The sequence below is a fragment of the Pectinophora gossypiella genome, chromosome 3 (genome assembly GCF_024362695.1).
Source record: "Pectinophora gossypiella chromosome 3, ilPecGoss1.1, whole genome shotgun sequence".
In the NCBI taxonomy this organism is placed as follows: domain Eukaryota; kingdom Metazoa; phylum Arthropoda; class Insecta; order Lepidoptera; family Gelechiidae; genus Pectinophora; species Pectinophora gossypiella.
In genome coordinates this window covers 16,076,080-16,094,798 of record NC_065406.1, presented here as the reverse complement: position 1 = coordinate 16,094,798, position 18,719 = coordinate 16,076,080, and the positions used below count along the sequence as shown (strand labels likewise).

Sequence of the window (18,719 nt, the reverse complement as noted above, 5' to 3'; positions counted from 1 at the left end):
ATTCCTAGCAAAATGTGCGTTTTGCTCCCACTTATAACTACCCTCTACGATGTCCGAGATATTTTGCGGACGAGAATATAAAACGTCCTGTTATATACTTAACAAGAATAAAAGCACCAATTTAAAAGTTGCCAATCCCATTTTCTTTCACCAGACTCCGAATAATCTTCAATTATGTTTCAGCCTCAGAACCTGATTAAAACTCTTACAACATTTTACTTTTGTAAGTATATCCTTGATCCCTATTATTTTCGGTTTAGAAATAAAAAGTAGACTTCGTAATACAATTGATTTTATTCGATAATCATATTTCAGTGATTCAGAAAATCGATAACATTTTCTAAAAAAAAAATCTCACCATTCTCATACGTAACTATATGTACACTCACATACACTTTAAAATCCAAAAACATTTTTTAATCCTGTAATGTAAAGTCCGTAGGGATTAAATGTCACACTCTCATTTCGTCAATGGCTGCTTGTGGGAGGTTAGAAGCATGGTGGGGGGCTTTACCCCTTCGCAGGGTGGCATGGGGCCCCCTCGCCCCGTCGTCGCGCCCCCCGGGAGATCCCTGCGCGGTAGAGCCGTTCGGAGGCTGGAATTTTGCCTGCCTCAACTCCTGTAAGGGCGGCGAGTTATTAAACTGGTTCAAATTCTTCGGCATCGTCGCGTACCCACCCATTTGTGGATAACTCACATTTGGCAGCCGGAAACTGCTGTTTCTGCTGCCCAGTTTACTCGGGAGCATCATGTTGTCTATACTAAGTGTAGGACTCGGCGGCGATTTGGGCACGTCGAGAGGCCCTTTAAAATTTACGTTCATCACGTGAGGATCATTCAAATGCTTCTTCCGATTTTGTCTCTCGACATCGACTACTAAGCTAGGCGCGTGAGTTGGGTCCATGTGATAATGGGAATGCTTTCCAGATATCGTTTCGAAATGTTTCTCGTTGAATCGCTGCTGTTTACCACGAGACCTTGATTTGTCTCTCTGATAGTACACGCCAGCAAAGATCAATACGTTAAGTATCAAGAGTGAGCAACCTATAGCTATCGTAACGCTAAGAGCAGTCGAATAGGCAGCATAGCCCGCGGCCTCCAAATTAGCTAGTGTGTTTTCAGTAGCGTTTAGTGTTTGCAAGTCTCTTCCATTCGGCAGAAGGGTCACACATGTAGCTAGTATCGTATCGACAGTTGTTAACGCAGTATCCGAGTAAACAGATCCATTCCTTCGTTGTTCGATTTCATTCGGGTTTCTAGCTAGTGGATCCGGCCTTACGACGCCTTCATAGAGTTCTTGTTCATTGTGATTTTTGAATAGATTATGTCGTATACCGAAGTCATCCATACCAGCCCGATGGAGCTCAGGAACCAAACGCAACCAGACGGAAAGCTGATGAGCTCGATAATGATTCTTCAAACGAGGTTTCATACCTGTAAACAGAAATAACAATTTATACTCTCAGTAGAGCGATAAAACTGAAGTTCCAAGGTAACAAAACTATGTGGGTTGATATTTGTAGGGATTATCATACAAATTGTGACCCATGGGACGAAACTTTTAATTGGCTATTTAGTTTAGTTTGACCAATTAACTGACAGAGGGATTACATAGACTAACATTGAATAACGCTGGATTAAGGACAACTTTGTTTATGTAACCTTAGCAAAATACTTAAAGAACAAACGCAAGTTATCAAATGTTAACATTGCCTACAAATCTAAGACATTTCTCCAAATTGTCTTCTATTTACATTATTAATCTTCAGAACTGTTACCAACTGACCTATTTCCAAATATTTCTGGTGCGTCGAGTCGTATTCCTCCCAATTTATGCCCTTGAATTTATTGCGCTCTCGAGACGCGGGGAGCAGAACCTCCTGGCGAATGTTGTCATTCGGATTACTGTAACGAAGCAAACAACTGTTCATGTGGGACAAATATATTTGTTTTTGCAACTGATTGAATTTGTAAATAAGGGATTAGGGGTATGCGAAAACTCGTGGCGACGGGTTGCTATTGTTAGCTTTAGAGGAAGTGAAACGGATAATTAAAAGTTTTTGGGTTTCAGGATTTTGTTTGCTTTTGGTTTACCACAAAATTCTGTTTACCATTTAGACTTTAGACACTGTATACAATCGAAGTTGTGCACGGGGTGGTCATTGGATTCAATTTTACTCACATAAGCTCACGAATATATTTCAATTGGCAAGATGAACTAAGCACCCTCACTTCATGAGCCGTGTCACTGACTGTCATAATCGAGACAGCTATTTGTGAAAATTGCACTTAATATAAATTAATGACTCATTGGTGCTATTCCGGTACTGGGGATCGTACCTTCGTCTCTTTTTGATACAGTGATAGTCAAATGTATTTTTCATTAAATATTTTTAATGTGTTTAATGTCATTATGGCCTTCGAATTGCAGTCGCCACTAAATAAACCGAAGCTATCAAAGTTTAGGTTAAGTGATTGGATCCCCGGAATCAAACATAAACATAGACATACGTAAGTTCTTGACTGTATCCCAATCGGAGGTACATGATCACAAGATGGATCCCCGGAATAAAGAAGAATAATAGTTAAGCTAATTTTCATATCACAATGCTCATTCATAATCTCCAATACATTCAAGCCTTCATATTGAAAATGAAAAGCTCTCTCTCTTCAAAATTAGATTTTCCACCAACAAAGACTCTTAATCTAGGACAATCTATTCACCTAGTCTTCCTCAAACTTTCCCGACAAACTAGACATTAAGGCGAGACGCTCCGTGCAAACTTTGGTGTAAGGTCCTTATTCAGTCGTCAATAAGGCATGCACTCCTTTGCCCATTTAGTACGTTGAACGTTTGCGTTCAAGTTTGATATTAAATTTGACTACTCTAAGTTTCGAGTTCTTAGCATTATATTATTTAATGCAGTTTGCAATCCTGTTTTAGACCTTCATAAGCTGCAAGCTATGGAGTGTCTGTAATTATTTAAAGGATTTGCTCTACTGTAATATATCAACAGTAATGGTCCCAGTTAAGTACCTTGTTGCACCATAGCTTCTCATAATGAATTGATATAAAATTTCGTTTACATGATTATTTTGATTATCTTGAACATTAAAATAAAACAATTGACTAGCAAGAATTTATAATTTCTTCCTAAATTACGGTGGTTGTCAATCGAAGGTCAGTCGAAGGCTTTTTGACCATTTTTAAAAGTGAACACTGACCCGGTAATTAGTTTTCTAATGGATTGGTACACTGCAATTGAGTTTTAAAGTGCTTCTTACCCTGTTCTTGCGAAGTTTGCTACAAATAGCATGACAGACTCCGACAATGCTATTTCCGACTTGGTGAAGTTTTGAGGAAAATGTCCGAAGCCTTCTACTAATGGTGCTCCAAACACGTACGGCAGTTCTTCTCCATGTACTGCCCCCATTCTCTGTAAAGACAAAAATGTTATAGGACAAAAGTTTTCGGATACATCTTAAGAGAAAAAACACCATAATGGTTAGTCTGTAAGCGCCTTTAGGGGATTATGACAATGTGACCTCGACAAGGAGGAAATATCGAAATAAGTAACCAAATTATTTTTTACACCGACGGAATTTGAACCCGTGGCTCTTGTGAGCCAATTCATTTGTGGCGTTTTGGATTTTTTTTTACTTATTGCAACTTTGATCATACAGTTTTGATAAATGGCATCGCTAAACCATAACTGGTTTATCTTGATTCTCGGTTTCCTGGTGGCATGTGTCAATAAATTATATGAAGTATTATTTAATTTTCATGCAAAGTAAGAGAAAGACCCAAATATGAACATGATTTACTTCCATACATTACACTTGAACAGACTGTCAAAGGAACATTTTATGTTCCGAATGATTAAATAAAGTACCTTTGCCAAGCCACGCGAATATGCCGCAAAAGAGCATAAATACATATAAAACTCTTTTTTCTTTCGACTTATAAGTACCGAAAATTTTACTTATATTTGTACGTCCTAGCATGTTTGCAGAAACAAAAATATATTTTGATAGTGATTAAATAAAAATAATGACCAACTAAGCAAGAAGAAGAACAGACTCAGTGGATAGTTCAAAAGATTATCTCCAACATACAATATTATAAGTTTCAGACTAGACCAGACCTACGGGGTATAACGAAGACCCGTATGCCTTGCCCAGGCATACGGGTGAAGACCTCAATGGTTGCAGAGGCGAAGATGGGAGCCATTGGTACGGCAATGCAGGACGGGAGGGGCAAGTCACAGGGACTGTAACCTGGAACCTGACAAAGGGCAGCAGTAACTGTCAGTACTATTCAGAGGAGGAGGACAGGAGTCCTAGTTTGGCTTTGTAATAGACTACTCTGGGCGCCATCCCACTTGCATCAGACAGTGTACCGCGGGGCGGAAGGCAAAAGGGAAACCACTGCCCTATTCTTCCCTAAAAAGTTGCATGGAAAATGCGGCACCGACAAGAGCGTACAGCGTGGCTCTTAAATTGATGATGATGACAATAAAAAACAACTTATATAAGTTAAATCATTCCTTTATGTGATCATCAACGAAGATATCAGGGGCCTTAGCCAAGTTGCAAAGGATTACGCAAAACAATAGTAACAGTGATACAAATAAATGTGATTGACATTATCATTGTCACCTTCTGTCAATCCCATACAATTTTATCATTGTCACTTTATTCCGGCTAAGTAGTTAATGCCATCTGAGGCAAACTTAAAACAAGTCACGTCAAAAAACTTTCGCTTTTAGAAATCGCTCGCAACTTTGCTTATCCCTCTGATCTATGTCCCAACTTTGAAACTCCCACGAAATAGTCTTGATTTTATAACGTCAACATCGTCGATTGCAAATGGATTTATTTAGTTTTAGAACACACTGCGTTTTGAAATATTTCCAGCTTTCGTGTTAAACCGCAAAGAGCTATGAAGAAATATTTTCCACTGCAGCCACAGTCGCTGGCATAGACAGGAAATTCAGGCTTTGAAATTGATAGCGCTGCGCTGAAAACGAATATCGTAAAATCTACGCCGATTCTGGAGCACGTTTAGGCAGTTATGGCACATTTGACTGAAAATATTGGTGATAAAATCCCCTTAGATTTGTTCGCGTCAGTGCCTTTTATTTAACAGTCTTTTGTTTTGCCTATTAACTGCATCACATATACTGTGAGGCTAGAAAAATTCTATTTGAGAAGATAGACATGGCCAGTAAACATTAGAATGAATAGACACGCAAAACATCACATGACAACTTGCAGCCTTTCTGGAATAAATAATAATCCTACGTACAGAACTGTAACTCTTCATCCCGCACCAATTAATATAGAGCGCTGAGTTGGATTTACCTCACCCCCTCTGGGCAAAGTTACGCCGTAATTCGAAACGTCAGTACCCAAGCCGCTAAGGAGTAAGAGAAAGCGCGCGCGGACTGTCTGTCTCGCTCCCACTAACGCGATAAGGCGGCACACGGTAAGAATGAGATTTTTGTATGGAGTTTCTGTAGTGCTTTTTATACTTACAATTGAATTGATTATTAGCCCATTTACTTTCTGTAATAGGACTTAATTTTAATTTATTTTTAAACGTACATTGACCCCGATTCCTGAATTTTAAACACATTCTAATTTTATTTTAAGTTATGTTACCTGTCATTTTCTTATCCGCCGAAAAGGAAAGGGACGGATGATTGACAACTGTTAATTTTAAAATGAATGTGTAAACCCGGGTGAATAAAATAATGCATTTCGCTCATAAACAACCCGTTTGACGTGTGCTAGGTATAAAATTCTAGAAGGATTTTTTAAATTTTTGCCTAAAATTGTCGTGTGTTCCATTAATTTAACCTTTTTAACGGATAAGAAAATGACAAGGATAACTTAAAAAAAATACAATATAGTGTGTCAATTACAATATGGAATCAGGACCAATAACCTCACGTCGTGTAATCCTCTAAGCAAACCGTTTTATCGTTTATAACACTGAACATTTCAATGTACAGTCTATTCCCTTCGTTGAACAGTATTATGTATTCAAGAGATATTCTGAAAGAACTTTTAACACCATCTATAGTCGCCATTATATACTCTGTAATGGGTTTTCTTTAGTAGTCTCGAATAGGTTAGTGACTTCATATTTTGATAACTTTATTATAACAACTATTTATCAGTTTTCAGTTACTTTTTAGAACAAGATTAAGTTATTTTTATCGTTTATTTATAAATAAAAAAGAAAAAACCATACTTATTATAATAGGACGCCACAGAAATGGTAATCAAATCGAGAAATGAAATTTAGACAAAAGAGTTGTATTTTTTTGTTTTACAGAGTAGACACGAAAATTAAACAATAAAAGAAAAAATGGACCAATATATTTAAAATTAACAACTTTATTCAAATTCAAAAATATCTTTATTCAGTAGGTAACATAGTTACACTTTGAATCGTCAATTTTTACATAACGAACGTCTCATCCGCCTAAAACTACTGCAGCTTCTAAAAATTTATTCTTCAATTTTAATATTTCGGCCAACGAAAATGACAATTAGAAATAATATTTCCGAAACTCAAAGGAAGTCATTTTATTTTTGTGTTCTGTTATTTATCATAACATCACGTCACATAATTATAGTAGCTATGTTTAAGTCACATGTAAAAGAGGGCGAGCCCACTGCCACTAATTGGGCACAAATCCTGGAAACCACGTGATATCAATTCTGAATTCAAACTCATTATAGTCGAATTCAATTATTTAGAACCCGAGTGTGGCGGATATGTAGCGGGCACAAAAATGGCATCAAAGGCAGTATTATTCTGCCTTTGATGAATTATGACAGAGTAGTATTGGTTCGCGGTAAGCCTAACAAAAGATAGATGCTGCTAAATAATTCTACGAAATGTACCGAAATAGTTTTGACGCAACCGCTGCCAACGGCTATAGAGAACTGTTGAAATGCACTCATATAAATTTCAGTTACATGTTCTATCGAACTTGTAAGTACGAACTTTGTAGCAAGTTACAGTTTCAATGCGCAGCTGTTCTTTGATACAAGTTTTGCCTCCCCCTAGTACTCATAGCACCATATGATACCACTAAATTAAGCAATAAGTACGTTCCAATCACAAGTAACTTTCAGACTCAAGTTTATATTACTTCGTCATGATGTCTCAAATACCAAGTTCGTGAAGGCCCTAACAATAAATATTGACTTTCCGTACTCAATGTTTGGTTTTTCGTGCCACCAAACATTGTATTTCTACTCAAATTGGTTCTGAGGGTACGAGTTTTATGTAAAGTAAGAACCTTACTTTATTTGCCAACAGAAATGAGTTCAGTTTGGAAAGTCTTTTATACCATACATAAATACGTTGGTGGTCAAAAAACCCACAGAATTATCTTCTGTTCCTCATTTTTAAAACTGTCTTCAAATGTTAATAAATTGTGTGCTGTTAGGTTTAGATAGTAAAATTTAAAAACGAAAATATTAAAAGTCAAAAAATAAAAGAAATAAATAATTATGAAGCAATGTTTTAAGTTTACGCGGTTATTATCATAATTAAAACACATAATGACGGGTTCTTACCGCGTTTAAATGGGGATATGAGACTCCCGATATTTCGACACTGTTGCAAGTGCCATGATCACGGGATGACATCCCGCATGGGGTCCCCATTTAAACGCGGTAAGAACCCGTTATTATGTGTTTTAATTATAATTATGAAACAATAATAATTGTAGCAGATTATTTTACTTTTTACCAAATTCCCGTCAACAAAATCAAAGTTTTTTTTTTTCTTCCAGTGTAGTGAAGTACTACAAACACGTCATCCTTCTAAATTAAATCGTTTCAGAAAACACCCCTACAATAATAGTCACTAATTATTTCAAAAACTCATTAAAATAAAGGAGGATCCTTTTACGTTTTAATAACGCATACTTGTTGAAATTAATCTCACATTCTACCAAATTAGCGTAAGGTCTTAAGGCCCGAAGTTCTTTTAAAATCCAAACCCCATTGTTTAACCTTTGTGTCTGTGTGGGTTTGAAAAGGCCACATCGAAGAAATTCATCTAAAAAGTAATACTGCTAATTGACATTTGAGCATACAAAATATTACTTCAATGTGGGATTATTTTTGAAGCCCATGGTGCCTAAAGAATTTTTTAGTAAATAAGACTAAAGATAACTTACCTGTGGATAGAATCCATCTCGAGTCTGATAATCAAAGACGTAGAAAAATGTCTTAGTTGGTCGTCTTGGACCATCTTCATCATTCGGAGCCGGTTTTGGTCCTCCGCTTAATAAATCTCCACTCTGGACTAATGGAGCCACATACTGAGCATCTGACAAGGCTGATACCGTCGCATCTCTTGTATTTATTGGGTTCTGCAACAATTAAAACTTTATATTGCCATGTCAAAATTCTCTGTAGAAGTATTTTTTGAATCATTTTGTCATTGGAAACTCTTTTAAAGATACCGCGAGCATAAATGCCGGATACTTTACAGGAGTTACATTGACATTATTTTGAATAAAAGTTGTTATATTTTTTTCTGTTTATCTTAGCAGAAATTAAAATATAGATGGAGACTTAAATGTAAAGTAAGAATAAATAGGCTGGTTTAAATCATTTAAAATTACAAAAAAGAACCAAATATTTGTCAAAATAAAATTTTCATTTTACGAGTAAACAAAACATGAACTCGAAATTTGCCTGATTTCCGCTAGAAATGTCGTTTCTGGGTTCACTAGTCTCCTGATTTGTAGTGTCATCACATTGTCAAAGTTTGTCTTTGTGAAATGATCTATCCTTGGCAAACTCAACTTCTGGGAGTAAAAGATGGTCCAAACTTTTTGAAAATTCAATTTGGAGTTTTTCTTTGAATCCAATCGAGGGTTATTTGATGAGTTCGTGGTACAGTAATTTTCAGATTCTTGGAATATGGATTTAATAAACATAATAAGCAGCATAACGATAAGATAAAGATGGGTCCAATAGATTTTCTTCTCTCGTGTGAAAGATATTTGTTTACTATGCAAACCCTACTCATAGAACAAAACAAACCTCTACCGTTCTTTCCCAGTCGGTGTACTCGTTGACAATAGTGTAGAAGATTTCGCTTAGATGATAAGTGTACGCATTTCTCACATAAGTCCTGAAAGCAAATCTTGTATTAGTACAGGTTTAATAAATACAATTAATTTAAATACCACTACGTCCTCCATCACAATACTGACAACATTGATCATTACTTGTACATTATTTGTAAAGTTTTTTATGTGCTATTTCCTTATTCCAAATTCAATTTGACCTCTGCCAAGCATTTTCTCCAATTATCGATTACATGCTTACCTTAACATACGATCCCTTTTATCCGGTTCAATTCCATTTTGTACGTCTTGAGCCGAGAACTTCCATAGAGCCTCACTCGTAACTACTCCAAAGAGTAGGTCATATTTATTTTGAAATAACCTTCGTCCACTATCGCTCCTTTTTATATGCATGTTAAGATTTTGATTCATATTATTCAAAGGACCGAAACTCGGAAAGTCTCCCGTAGCGTACATAGTGAGGAAATCTTTTGCAAAGTCGGTTTTGATAACCACTCCATCAACTGACGGGCCGAAGGCTGTTAGAAAGTTTGGCGGAGATATGTCGGCTGATAGTAATTCTTCTATAGAAGCTTCTCGAAGGCAATCGACAATTACTTCGTGATCTTTAGACATGTCGTCTGGTATTGTGCAGTTCATATGCTTGGCTAGTTTTAGGGAATAATAGACGGGATCGTCTACTATAGCCCAAGAACTAAGAGCAGAACCTGATAAGAGTATTGACCGGTGAAACAGACCTGGGGATGGAAAATATTTTTGAAATGATATCAAGAAGTGCAAAATAATGAAAAAAATATCGAAAACTTTTGGAAACGAAAAACTTTATCACAAAGAAGCATAAATTTCAATTGAAATGTAAAATACAATTTACTTAGTTAATGTTGTTAACCTTTCTCATGTTATTTAATCTCATTAATATCTCAGCTAAAAAACTTGATCTTCACTGTCTACTTCAATCTTGTAAAAGGGTGAGCTTTTATATACATACACTTTCGTGGAGAAAATAATTAAGAATTCAACAATTTCTCTGCTAATCCTCTCAAGCTGAAGAACAAAGAAAATCCCAAAACACTGGTGTAACTTGTGACAAATCTTAATTATGCAAAGTACGAACCTGGCATAACAGTGGGTGATATCATAAGGAAATTAATGCAAGCTGCGCCGGTCCCATGGCCCATTAGGGTTATGTTCGTTGGATCGCCTCCAAACAGTGCTATGTTCTGCTGAACCCAGTGCAGGGCTGCTATTTGATCCATTAGCCCGTAGTTAGCTACCCGGGCTTTGAGCTGGGGGGATGGATTTGCGTTGAGGAACCCTGTGGATAATTCACTCATTAGACCGGTCGTTAATCTCAGAATTAAAGTGCAGTGCCTAGTCAGTGCATAGGCGTTAGATAAGGAACTGTAGCTTTATCGTATCATATATTTACTTGTAATCCTGCGTATACATACTTAAGTTTTTGTCAAAATATGATGACAGGAAGATTCACAATTCCTTAAAGTCCATAATGAATATTAGAACCAAGAATGTACCCAATATAAAATACTTTTATTACAAATTCTATTTTCAATTTGAGTAAGTATTTAATCACTTTGATACGATTACGGTTCTTGGAAAAGTAAAAATATCTAATTGGGTAGTTTCCTAAGTCAATGATTTTTTTTTAATTCTGATGAAATTCTGATTAATAAACAGAGAAAAAAGGTATCAAAATTGTTTTATTTTTTCTATTTAACTTATTAATGAATTTATTTTTTAAGGAAAAAAATAATAATAAGTGCGATATTTTGTCACGTTTTTGTATGGTGTCACAGGTTGTTTTTTCATACAAATAGCACAGTAATTTCGTTTCTTGACGTTTAGTAAAAAGTAACTGATTTGACTAGTTAGAAACTACTTTATTCTTATTATTCTAACGATAAAACTTCTAGACGTTCTTAGTACGATTTTAATAATGTAAATATTTAAGTGGCTAATGCATACGCATTTATCACACATAATGGCGAAAGAACAGATTTTACGACGGAACCTCTCAAAAATCCAATGAACATTAAGCAAGTCTCGTCGAAAAAATCAAATTAACTAAAGCAATTTCAATTCGTTTTGCATTCCAATTCATTTTCCATTTATATTCAGTCTGAAATCCGAGTCTCAAGGGGCAACTTTAATTCAAAGAGTGCATCCCATTCAAACGAATCCGAATGGAAAATACACCGGGTTGTGTGTTTGCGGATATTTCGAGAAAAAAATGAGGCGAAGAGAATTCGCATTCATTACGACTGGTTGCGTCTCCAAGCCTTTTAAAAGACATTCTATGGAAACGTTGAACATATCAGTTTTAGGAATCCGTTGTTACGACACGACATCCTTAGAAACAGTTAATATTGTAAAGAACCATTTCTAATTTATTTCTATGACTTAATTTTATATTTTGTTCACCAGTTTAAGATAGGTACTTTAACCTGACCTTCCAATAAACATTGGTATAAACAGGGATTGTTCTGTTTGGAGTGAGAGTAAAATTATATAGAATGAGACATTCATATTTGAGTAGTAAAAACTGGTCATTCAACAGTCAAAAGTTTTTGTTGCCAATCATCACGTACCAAAGAATTTTATGCCAAAAGTTTTTATGTTCGTTGTAGAAATCGATAGGAGACGATAAAATTTTATAGAGTTTGTATAATTTTGACTTTTTCATAATAAAAAGTAACTTGATATAATTTTTATTCAATACTATAGTTTAAGAAAGATTAGAATAAAAACGTGATGTTTTATATTTAAATACAGCACCATTAAGGATTTTTAATAAGGTCATAATTTCATATCTACTGAACCCTGTATAAATTATTTTAATTCATAATAATTTTTCTTGCTCACTAACTTACATAAACATAAATCGATACATAAACAGCTTACCACTGCTTGGTACAGGCCTCCTCTCTATCAACCGGAGGGGGTATGCATACTCCATCGCACGGCTCCACCGTGAGTTGGTGGTGTGTGCAATAACTTAAACGTTTGATGGCTGCGAACGTCACGTTTCTTTACAAATTATTTTCAGATTCATTATTATCTTTTCTCATTTATATTCAAATATTTGGCACTATATTATTGCCTAGGTAGCATTCATTTAAATTTGAATAAATTTTATTAAAAATTCCAAGGAATGGAGAAGTTTTTACCAATATCGCATTTTAAAAAAAAGTTAAAAAAGAAACAAATGAAGCTTATACCCAGCGGTGAGTGAATAGAAACTGAGTAGGTAGATCTCATTTTATAGTTAGCATTCGATAAATCACTATCAAAATTCAGCCTGCAATGGCCGAATCAAACAAAGGACAGTGATAAAGTGATTTCGACAATGTCATCATCGGGTATCGAACGTGGACCTCTAGATTATGTGCCCAATGCTTTAATCACTAGACCATGGAGGCTGTTACAACGCATGGGTAAGTATATAAGAAAGTGACGCACCAACAAGAGGATTAAAGGTACACTAATCACTCAGCGAATGTATGAGATCCTAATACTTGCTGAAGTTGTAAGGGATCAGACCAGGCCTGAAGTAATTAAGGAAAGAGGGGTCTGTACGAAATTTTGCTCAGAATTTTGCTTGACCGATTCCGTAAGCGATTTCGGCTCGGTTTTCTATCTCATTAGTAAACTGGCCTTTTGAAAGTTTATTTATTGGATTTAGATCTGATTATAACTTTTGAGGGTATGTTGAAAAATGGAGTTCATTTATACTATTGTAACTGGTCATTCTTTTCTCTGTACATTACATCGATTGCATAATACTAAGCAGATTGCCAAGTAGTTTGTCTCATCATGAACTACAAACAATAAATGATAAACGCGATGTAGAGCCACTTACTATAAGTAGACTCGCCGTTCTGAATATCATGTTGAAGGAAACTGCCTAATGCATTGAATGCTAATATAAAAATTTTAAATAAGCCAGATATCTCGCACCCCCCGTGGAAAAACGCAGTAAGTGGACTAGCGACATTTTTTTTATTGCACCATTCAATTCAGCGTACACGAATACACCTTCTCACAAATTTTCATTAAGATATCAGTAAAAATGAAGAAATTATTACAAAAACAATGAAATTGTGCAACATTGATAAAAATATTTTTCCCCCATAATAAGAAAGTAAGTATAAATACGTGATTTTTTTTTGTAATTTTCCCATATAGTAAAGTCATAATAACACTTACGTCGATTTTACACGAAAGTTTTTTAGGATGGTCGAGTTGTAAGTAAACGTACTAACATGTTTCACGACATTATACGACACGACAGTTGTTGTACGTCTAGTTACTTCGTTATTCCACGAATCTTTTAGCGTTACTATTTGGTGTAACTCCAGCTACTTGCCTATTCTGCGAATCTTTTAGGGTAACGGTTTGGTGTAAATATAATCACGTAGTTTTTTCCAAGCAAGATTTGATATTACTATTACGTTATTTCATTTAACTTCATTTTTCGATGACATATTTTATACTACACTCTTCGTAAATATGAATACAACTCTTTTAAAGGCAATAATTTGAATCATTTGTCGTGTTATTCTAATTACTGTACTTTCGCCGCACCGGCGGCGGCGGGCTGCACACTCAAAGAGAGGTATTAGAAAGATATTAGACAGGTATTACATCTATCCACCAATTTTTCGTCAATCTCGACTTTATATTCAACCAAAAATCGACCCTATTATTACTGTACTGTGATCGTTATTTGTAGGGTCGTATGCTGATTGTGGTTTTACCACGGTAAAACCAAGATCACCCATAGACAAAATTATAGCCGACGAAGTTTATAAAAAACGACCTTATTATTATCGCACTGTGATCGTTATTTGTAGATTGAAAGCTGATTGTCTATTTGTGATCGTAATTTTACCACGGTATTCCGTCAGTCAGCATACGACCCTACAAATAACGATCGCATTGCAGTAATAATAAGGTCGATTTTTGTTAGAATAAAAAGTCATGATTGACGAATGTTGGATAGATGTAATAATTATCTCTCTATTTAATTTGTTCATGGTGGCTACTCGAAGCGTGCATATCTTTGTGTGGAAGTAAAAAACCCAAGGATTATACGTATGCTCAACTTGGACAAAATCGAAGATGGTGAGTTATTTACTTATAAATAGACTAGCTAGATTTTAGGTACCTATTACCTTACCTACTTAGTATATTACTATTTATTAGACTATTAATATTATAAATATTTTGTTTTGTAAGGTTTACACAGAAGCAGATACCTACCTACTTGACGTAAGTTGGTTTGGTTAATGCGTGATGATGATTGCACTGCTCTGTACTAATTATTAAAGTAAACTAAGCATGCCTAGGTGCCTATTCGGTGCTTTTAATCTATAAACTAACTACCTATTTAAATTAGGGTGTGCCGTTTTTATACATTCGCTATCACCTGGCATAGCACCTGGTATATAAATAAAATAAAGATATTTTAACAAAAAACTGTTACGTGATCAACTGTAGTATTTCGGCTTGGTTGTGAATTATCTACCTAGGTATATAAGTTAACTTTTGCAAAAACACCCTTGATTTTGTTATTTGTTCGCTTGAGTTTGATATGCATTTTATTATTAACACATTGGTACTAACCTTCTATTTAATACCTAAATAACGATAAAATATCTAGGTTTGTGTCTAATTATTAGGGTGATTTGGTAATGGGTCATTTTTATTGCTTAACGTCTATTATGTACCTACCTACAAACAATGTATTTAAACCATTATGTTACAATTAACAGATTCCACTAATACTGCAACCCAATCCAGTACAACCCAGTGGAAGTATGACCAGAAATGCAAAAATATTTCAAGAAACTATGGGATATCTTCTCGTCGTAGTCAACATGAGACACATTCTCTTGAAGGTTCGTATGTACCTATCCGTATCCTACTAAAGTCGAGTAAACTTCTTCTTCTCTCGTGTGGGTTGAGACAATAATTGACTGACCTCATCAACCCTAGTATCAGGGTTACTACTGAGCCGCCATAGGTCCTTGATATGCCTCATGTAACGACGACATACCTGCATACTTAATTAAGCCGCAACCGACTGCCTAACGTGCTCTCCGACGCACAGATCATCTTACTTTTGGGCCATCCGGTAACCAGACTGCAATGTCTTAGTGATCTCGCCACTCGGCTACGATATGGGTGTCACTTTGACTACTTATGTATGTCGGTAATTAGGAAATAGTACTAATATTAAATATTAAAATGAATATTAGTACCATTTCTGATTTACGACTTGGCCGGGAAGCTAAGCAGCTGAAAACGTTCCCTGTTTTGTATGCCGAAATATCCTTTCAGTATTTGTATTCTAGATTGATATAGTTATTTACCTACTAACCTGGAAGCGGCGCGTGGTAAAGTTTCTCTGAAATAGTCAGTGCCTGTGTATTTGTGGTATAATTATTCTGTCATTTTCCTCTTATCATAACAACCACAGATATATTTTTGATTTGCTTAATGTAGTTTTTTCTAGAGTTATCTCTTATGCAAACCAACTGGCTTTTATAGGGTTTTAGCCAAGTCGCAACGATTAAGTACGTAAAACGACAGTGACAGTGATTTGAGAGATTGACATGTAACCTTATGTCAATCACATACATTTTTATCACTGACTCTGTCGCTTTTCGGATACGTTGGAAAATTGGCTCATCTCTAAGCTTACTATAATAGGTATTAATGGTTGTTTTTCTTTTTAGTAATTTATTATCATACTGAATAGTTTTTATATTTTGTCATTTGCAGGTTCTACCGAAAAGCAAAGAGGGGGTGATCGGAAAGGAGCAAAATGTTCAAGAAAACTCTTAATGATTAACTGTAATAACTGAAAATGAAGGTTTTTCTAATAAAGGCAAGTGCCATACCGTATTAATATTATTTTGTGATTATGCATGTAATAATTAATAAACGTTTTAAAATTAAAAGTTGGATTTTAATTACAAATAGAAATAACTCCCTGAAAACTGAAAACCCATGCGGGTCAAACGACTTTTGGCACAGCTAGTAAATAAATATTCATGTTTTTAATACAAATTAGAATAAACACTTAATTTAACACTGATTTAATTTATTTCAATATACATGGTGGCCCAAAAATTCACGTTCAAAATGAAAAATTTGATAGAGGGGCTCATTAGCTACCAGAAACACCCCCATATATGTTCAGCGATTATTTACGGTTAAGGAGATATGACCCATTTTACACCTTTTTCTTGATTTTCTATCTTACTTCAGAAATCATCATTTTGTCGCTATCCCTTTCTTAATAATTCTATTTTTTTCTTTTTAATTTCTAATTATTTTGCTTCATAACTATGCCTAAGGATGTGTATCGCGAGGTGAAAAATAAAAACAGTCGAATGAAAGATAAAAAAGTCATTGGAAGTTGGAAGTCAAAGTGAGAATTCGTCTAAAATTGTTACAGTTGTTAAAACTTCGCCGAAGAATAATAAACACATGAGATTTTCATGAACCCTGAAAGTGTTTTTAAAAACTGCTCCATTTAATAGGCTTTTAGACACATCAAAAAAAGTACCCTTAATAGGGGCATAAAACTAGTAATTAGCCCTCAAAGATTGCAAGACAGACAGATTTTATTTTAGTATCTCATAGTATGAATCACCAACAGTGTTTGGGGATAACTTTTTCCTTCATTACAATATGAATACCAAAAGTGACTGCAAGTTTTGTCTTCAGACTGTTGCTATGTCTACCCTGTTAGCGATTATGAGCGTGATTCTTTTTATTGAAAATGTGTCTTTGAGCACCTTTAACAACGTTAGAAAGAAGCAGCTACCTACATTGTATGAGAATGTAATTTTTTCCTTCAAATCTGTCTATCTTGCAATCTTTGAGGTCTAATTACTTAGTTTATTGCTTCTATTAAGGGTACTTTTTTTGGATGTGTCTAAAAGCCTATTAATTGGAGCAGTTTTTTAGAGATACCTACTGTCAGCGTCCATGCCAATCTCATGTGTTAATTATTCTTCAGCGAAGTTTTAACAACTGTGACAATTTTGGTCCAATTCTCACTTTGACTTCCAATAACTTTTTTTTTGTCTTTGATTTGACTGTTTTTATTTTTTTACCTAGCGGTATATATCTTTAGACGTAGTTGTGAAGTAAAATAAAATAATTATTAAGAAAGAGATAGCGACAAAATGATTATTTCTGAAGTAAGGTAGAAAATCTAGAAAAAGGTACAAAATAGGTCATATCTCTTAAACTATAAATAATAATAAATTATGGCTGAACATACATGGGGGTGTTTCTAGTAGCCAATGAGCCACTCTATCTAATTTTTCATTTTGAACTTGAAGTTCTGGGCCACCCTGTATAATGTATGAGCATACATACTTCTACATTCTAGACTAACCCCTGCAACAAACAAGTATTTAAAGATACATACAATTATTTTGAGATATTTCCTTATTAAAAAAGCAATTTCTATAGTTACACTATCTAAGATCATTTACTTTCACGTGGAACAAATAGGTTTCTCAACTTACGCAAAATATTTTGTTAAAATTTTTCGTGTAAGAACGAAGTAACTAATACTTACAACATCCGAGTAAGGCGAAATCGGAAGGTGAACAACGTTGTAGGTAAAGTTACAACTGTCAATGTTGTTTGCACTACGTAATAATAAAGCAGTGTCTGTACTTACAACGGAACGTTTGATTATAGTTTCGTGGAATATCTACGCAATCGTGTTTTTTTAATTTTGTTTCAAATATACACTATTAATTAAAAATTAATAAATGTGGGTCAATCCGGGCTACATTTTGCTATTATTTTCTCTTTGAAGGTTATTTCCAGGACTTATAACTAATTAGTAGGACAGTTTTTTTTAGCTCCTGAAAAGTTGATAAAATCAACTTACTGCGTTTTTCCACGAAGGGTGCGATCTGCTCAGATGCAGTACGTAATTCTACCGTCAGGCAGTTTTGTGAAACAGGAATGCAAAGCAAAATTTTTACAAAAATTACAGAAGACACTCGGATGGACAAACACGAACACGAATATGTTCATGTCGCGATGCATGATCAAAGCAATGTAAGTAACGTTGTTAATTAAACGCTGTAAAGTGAAATTTTTGAAAATATTTTTAAGCCTTTTCTTTTAAACTTTAAAAGCATCGGTAAATTCGAAATAACAGAGTAACTTCGAGTTGGAGAGTGAAATTTATTTGATTCTTGGGCTACAGGAGGACTTCTTTGAAACTGCAAACTATTCACAAAACTGCAACTAGAATACAGTTTTCAACTTCATACATACAAAACCCCTTTAGATTTTAAGGCTTAGATGGCTTTTATGATATGGTTGAGGTGATATGTACTATCATGATCTACGCATTAGGTAATGTTTCAATATGTTGTGCCTTAAAGCAATATTATATTTGCCATATACAGCTGCTAGATAGTTGCAGTAATATTTATCAGGTGGGGGGCTGTAACAGTGCTTTATCTTTCCCATTGTCGGGAGAAGCAATGTACAAAATGTACAATGTACAAAACTGTAATGATGGGCTT

General features: G+C 35.0%; 1 protein-coding gene across 2 annotated transcripts in view; it reads right to left on the bottom strand.

Moving 5' to 3' along the window:
• Window positions 1-374: 374 nt before the first annotated feature.
• Window positions 375-18,719, bottom strand: part of LOC126382070 (neuroligin-4, Y-linked-like) — a 73,370-nt gene continuing 55,025 nt past the window's right edge. Inside the window, exons 5-11 of one of the 2 annotated variants that reach the window (XM_050031771.1) lie at window positions 10,244-10,444; window positions 9,371-9,866; window positions 9,083-9,173; window positions 8,209-8,403; window positions 3,287-3,438; window positions 1,788-1,906; window positions 375-1,435 (exon numbers count right to left, since the gene is read on the bottom strand). In XM_050031771.1, the coding sequence (XP_049887728.1) occupies window positions 453-1,435; window positions 1,788-1,906; window positions 3,287-3,438; window positions 8,209-8,403; window positions 9,083-9,173; window positions 9,371-9,866; window positions 10,244-10,444 (2,237 nt within the window). In that variant the 3' untranslated portion in view covers window positions 375-452. The remainder of the gene's footprint in view (window positions 1,436-1,787; window positions 1,907-3,286; window positions 3,439-8,208; window positions 8,404-9,082; window positions 9,174-9,370; window positions 9,867-10,243; window positions 10,445-18,719) is intronic. The other variant, XM_050031772.1, reaches the window with a different exon arrangement.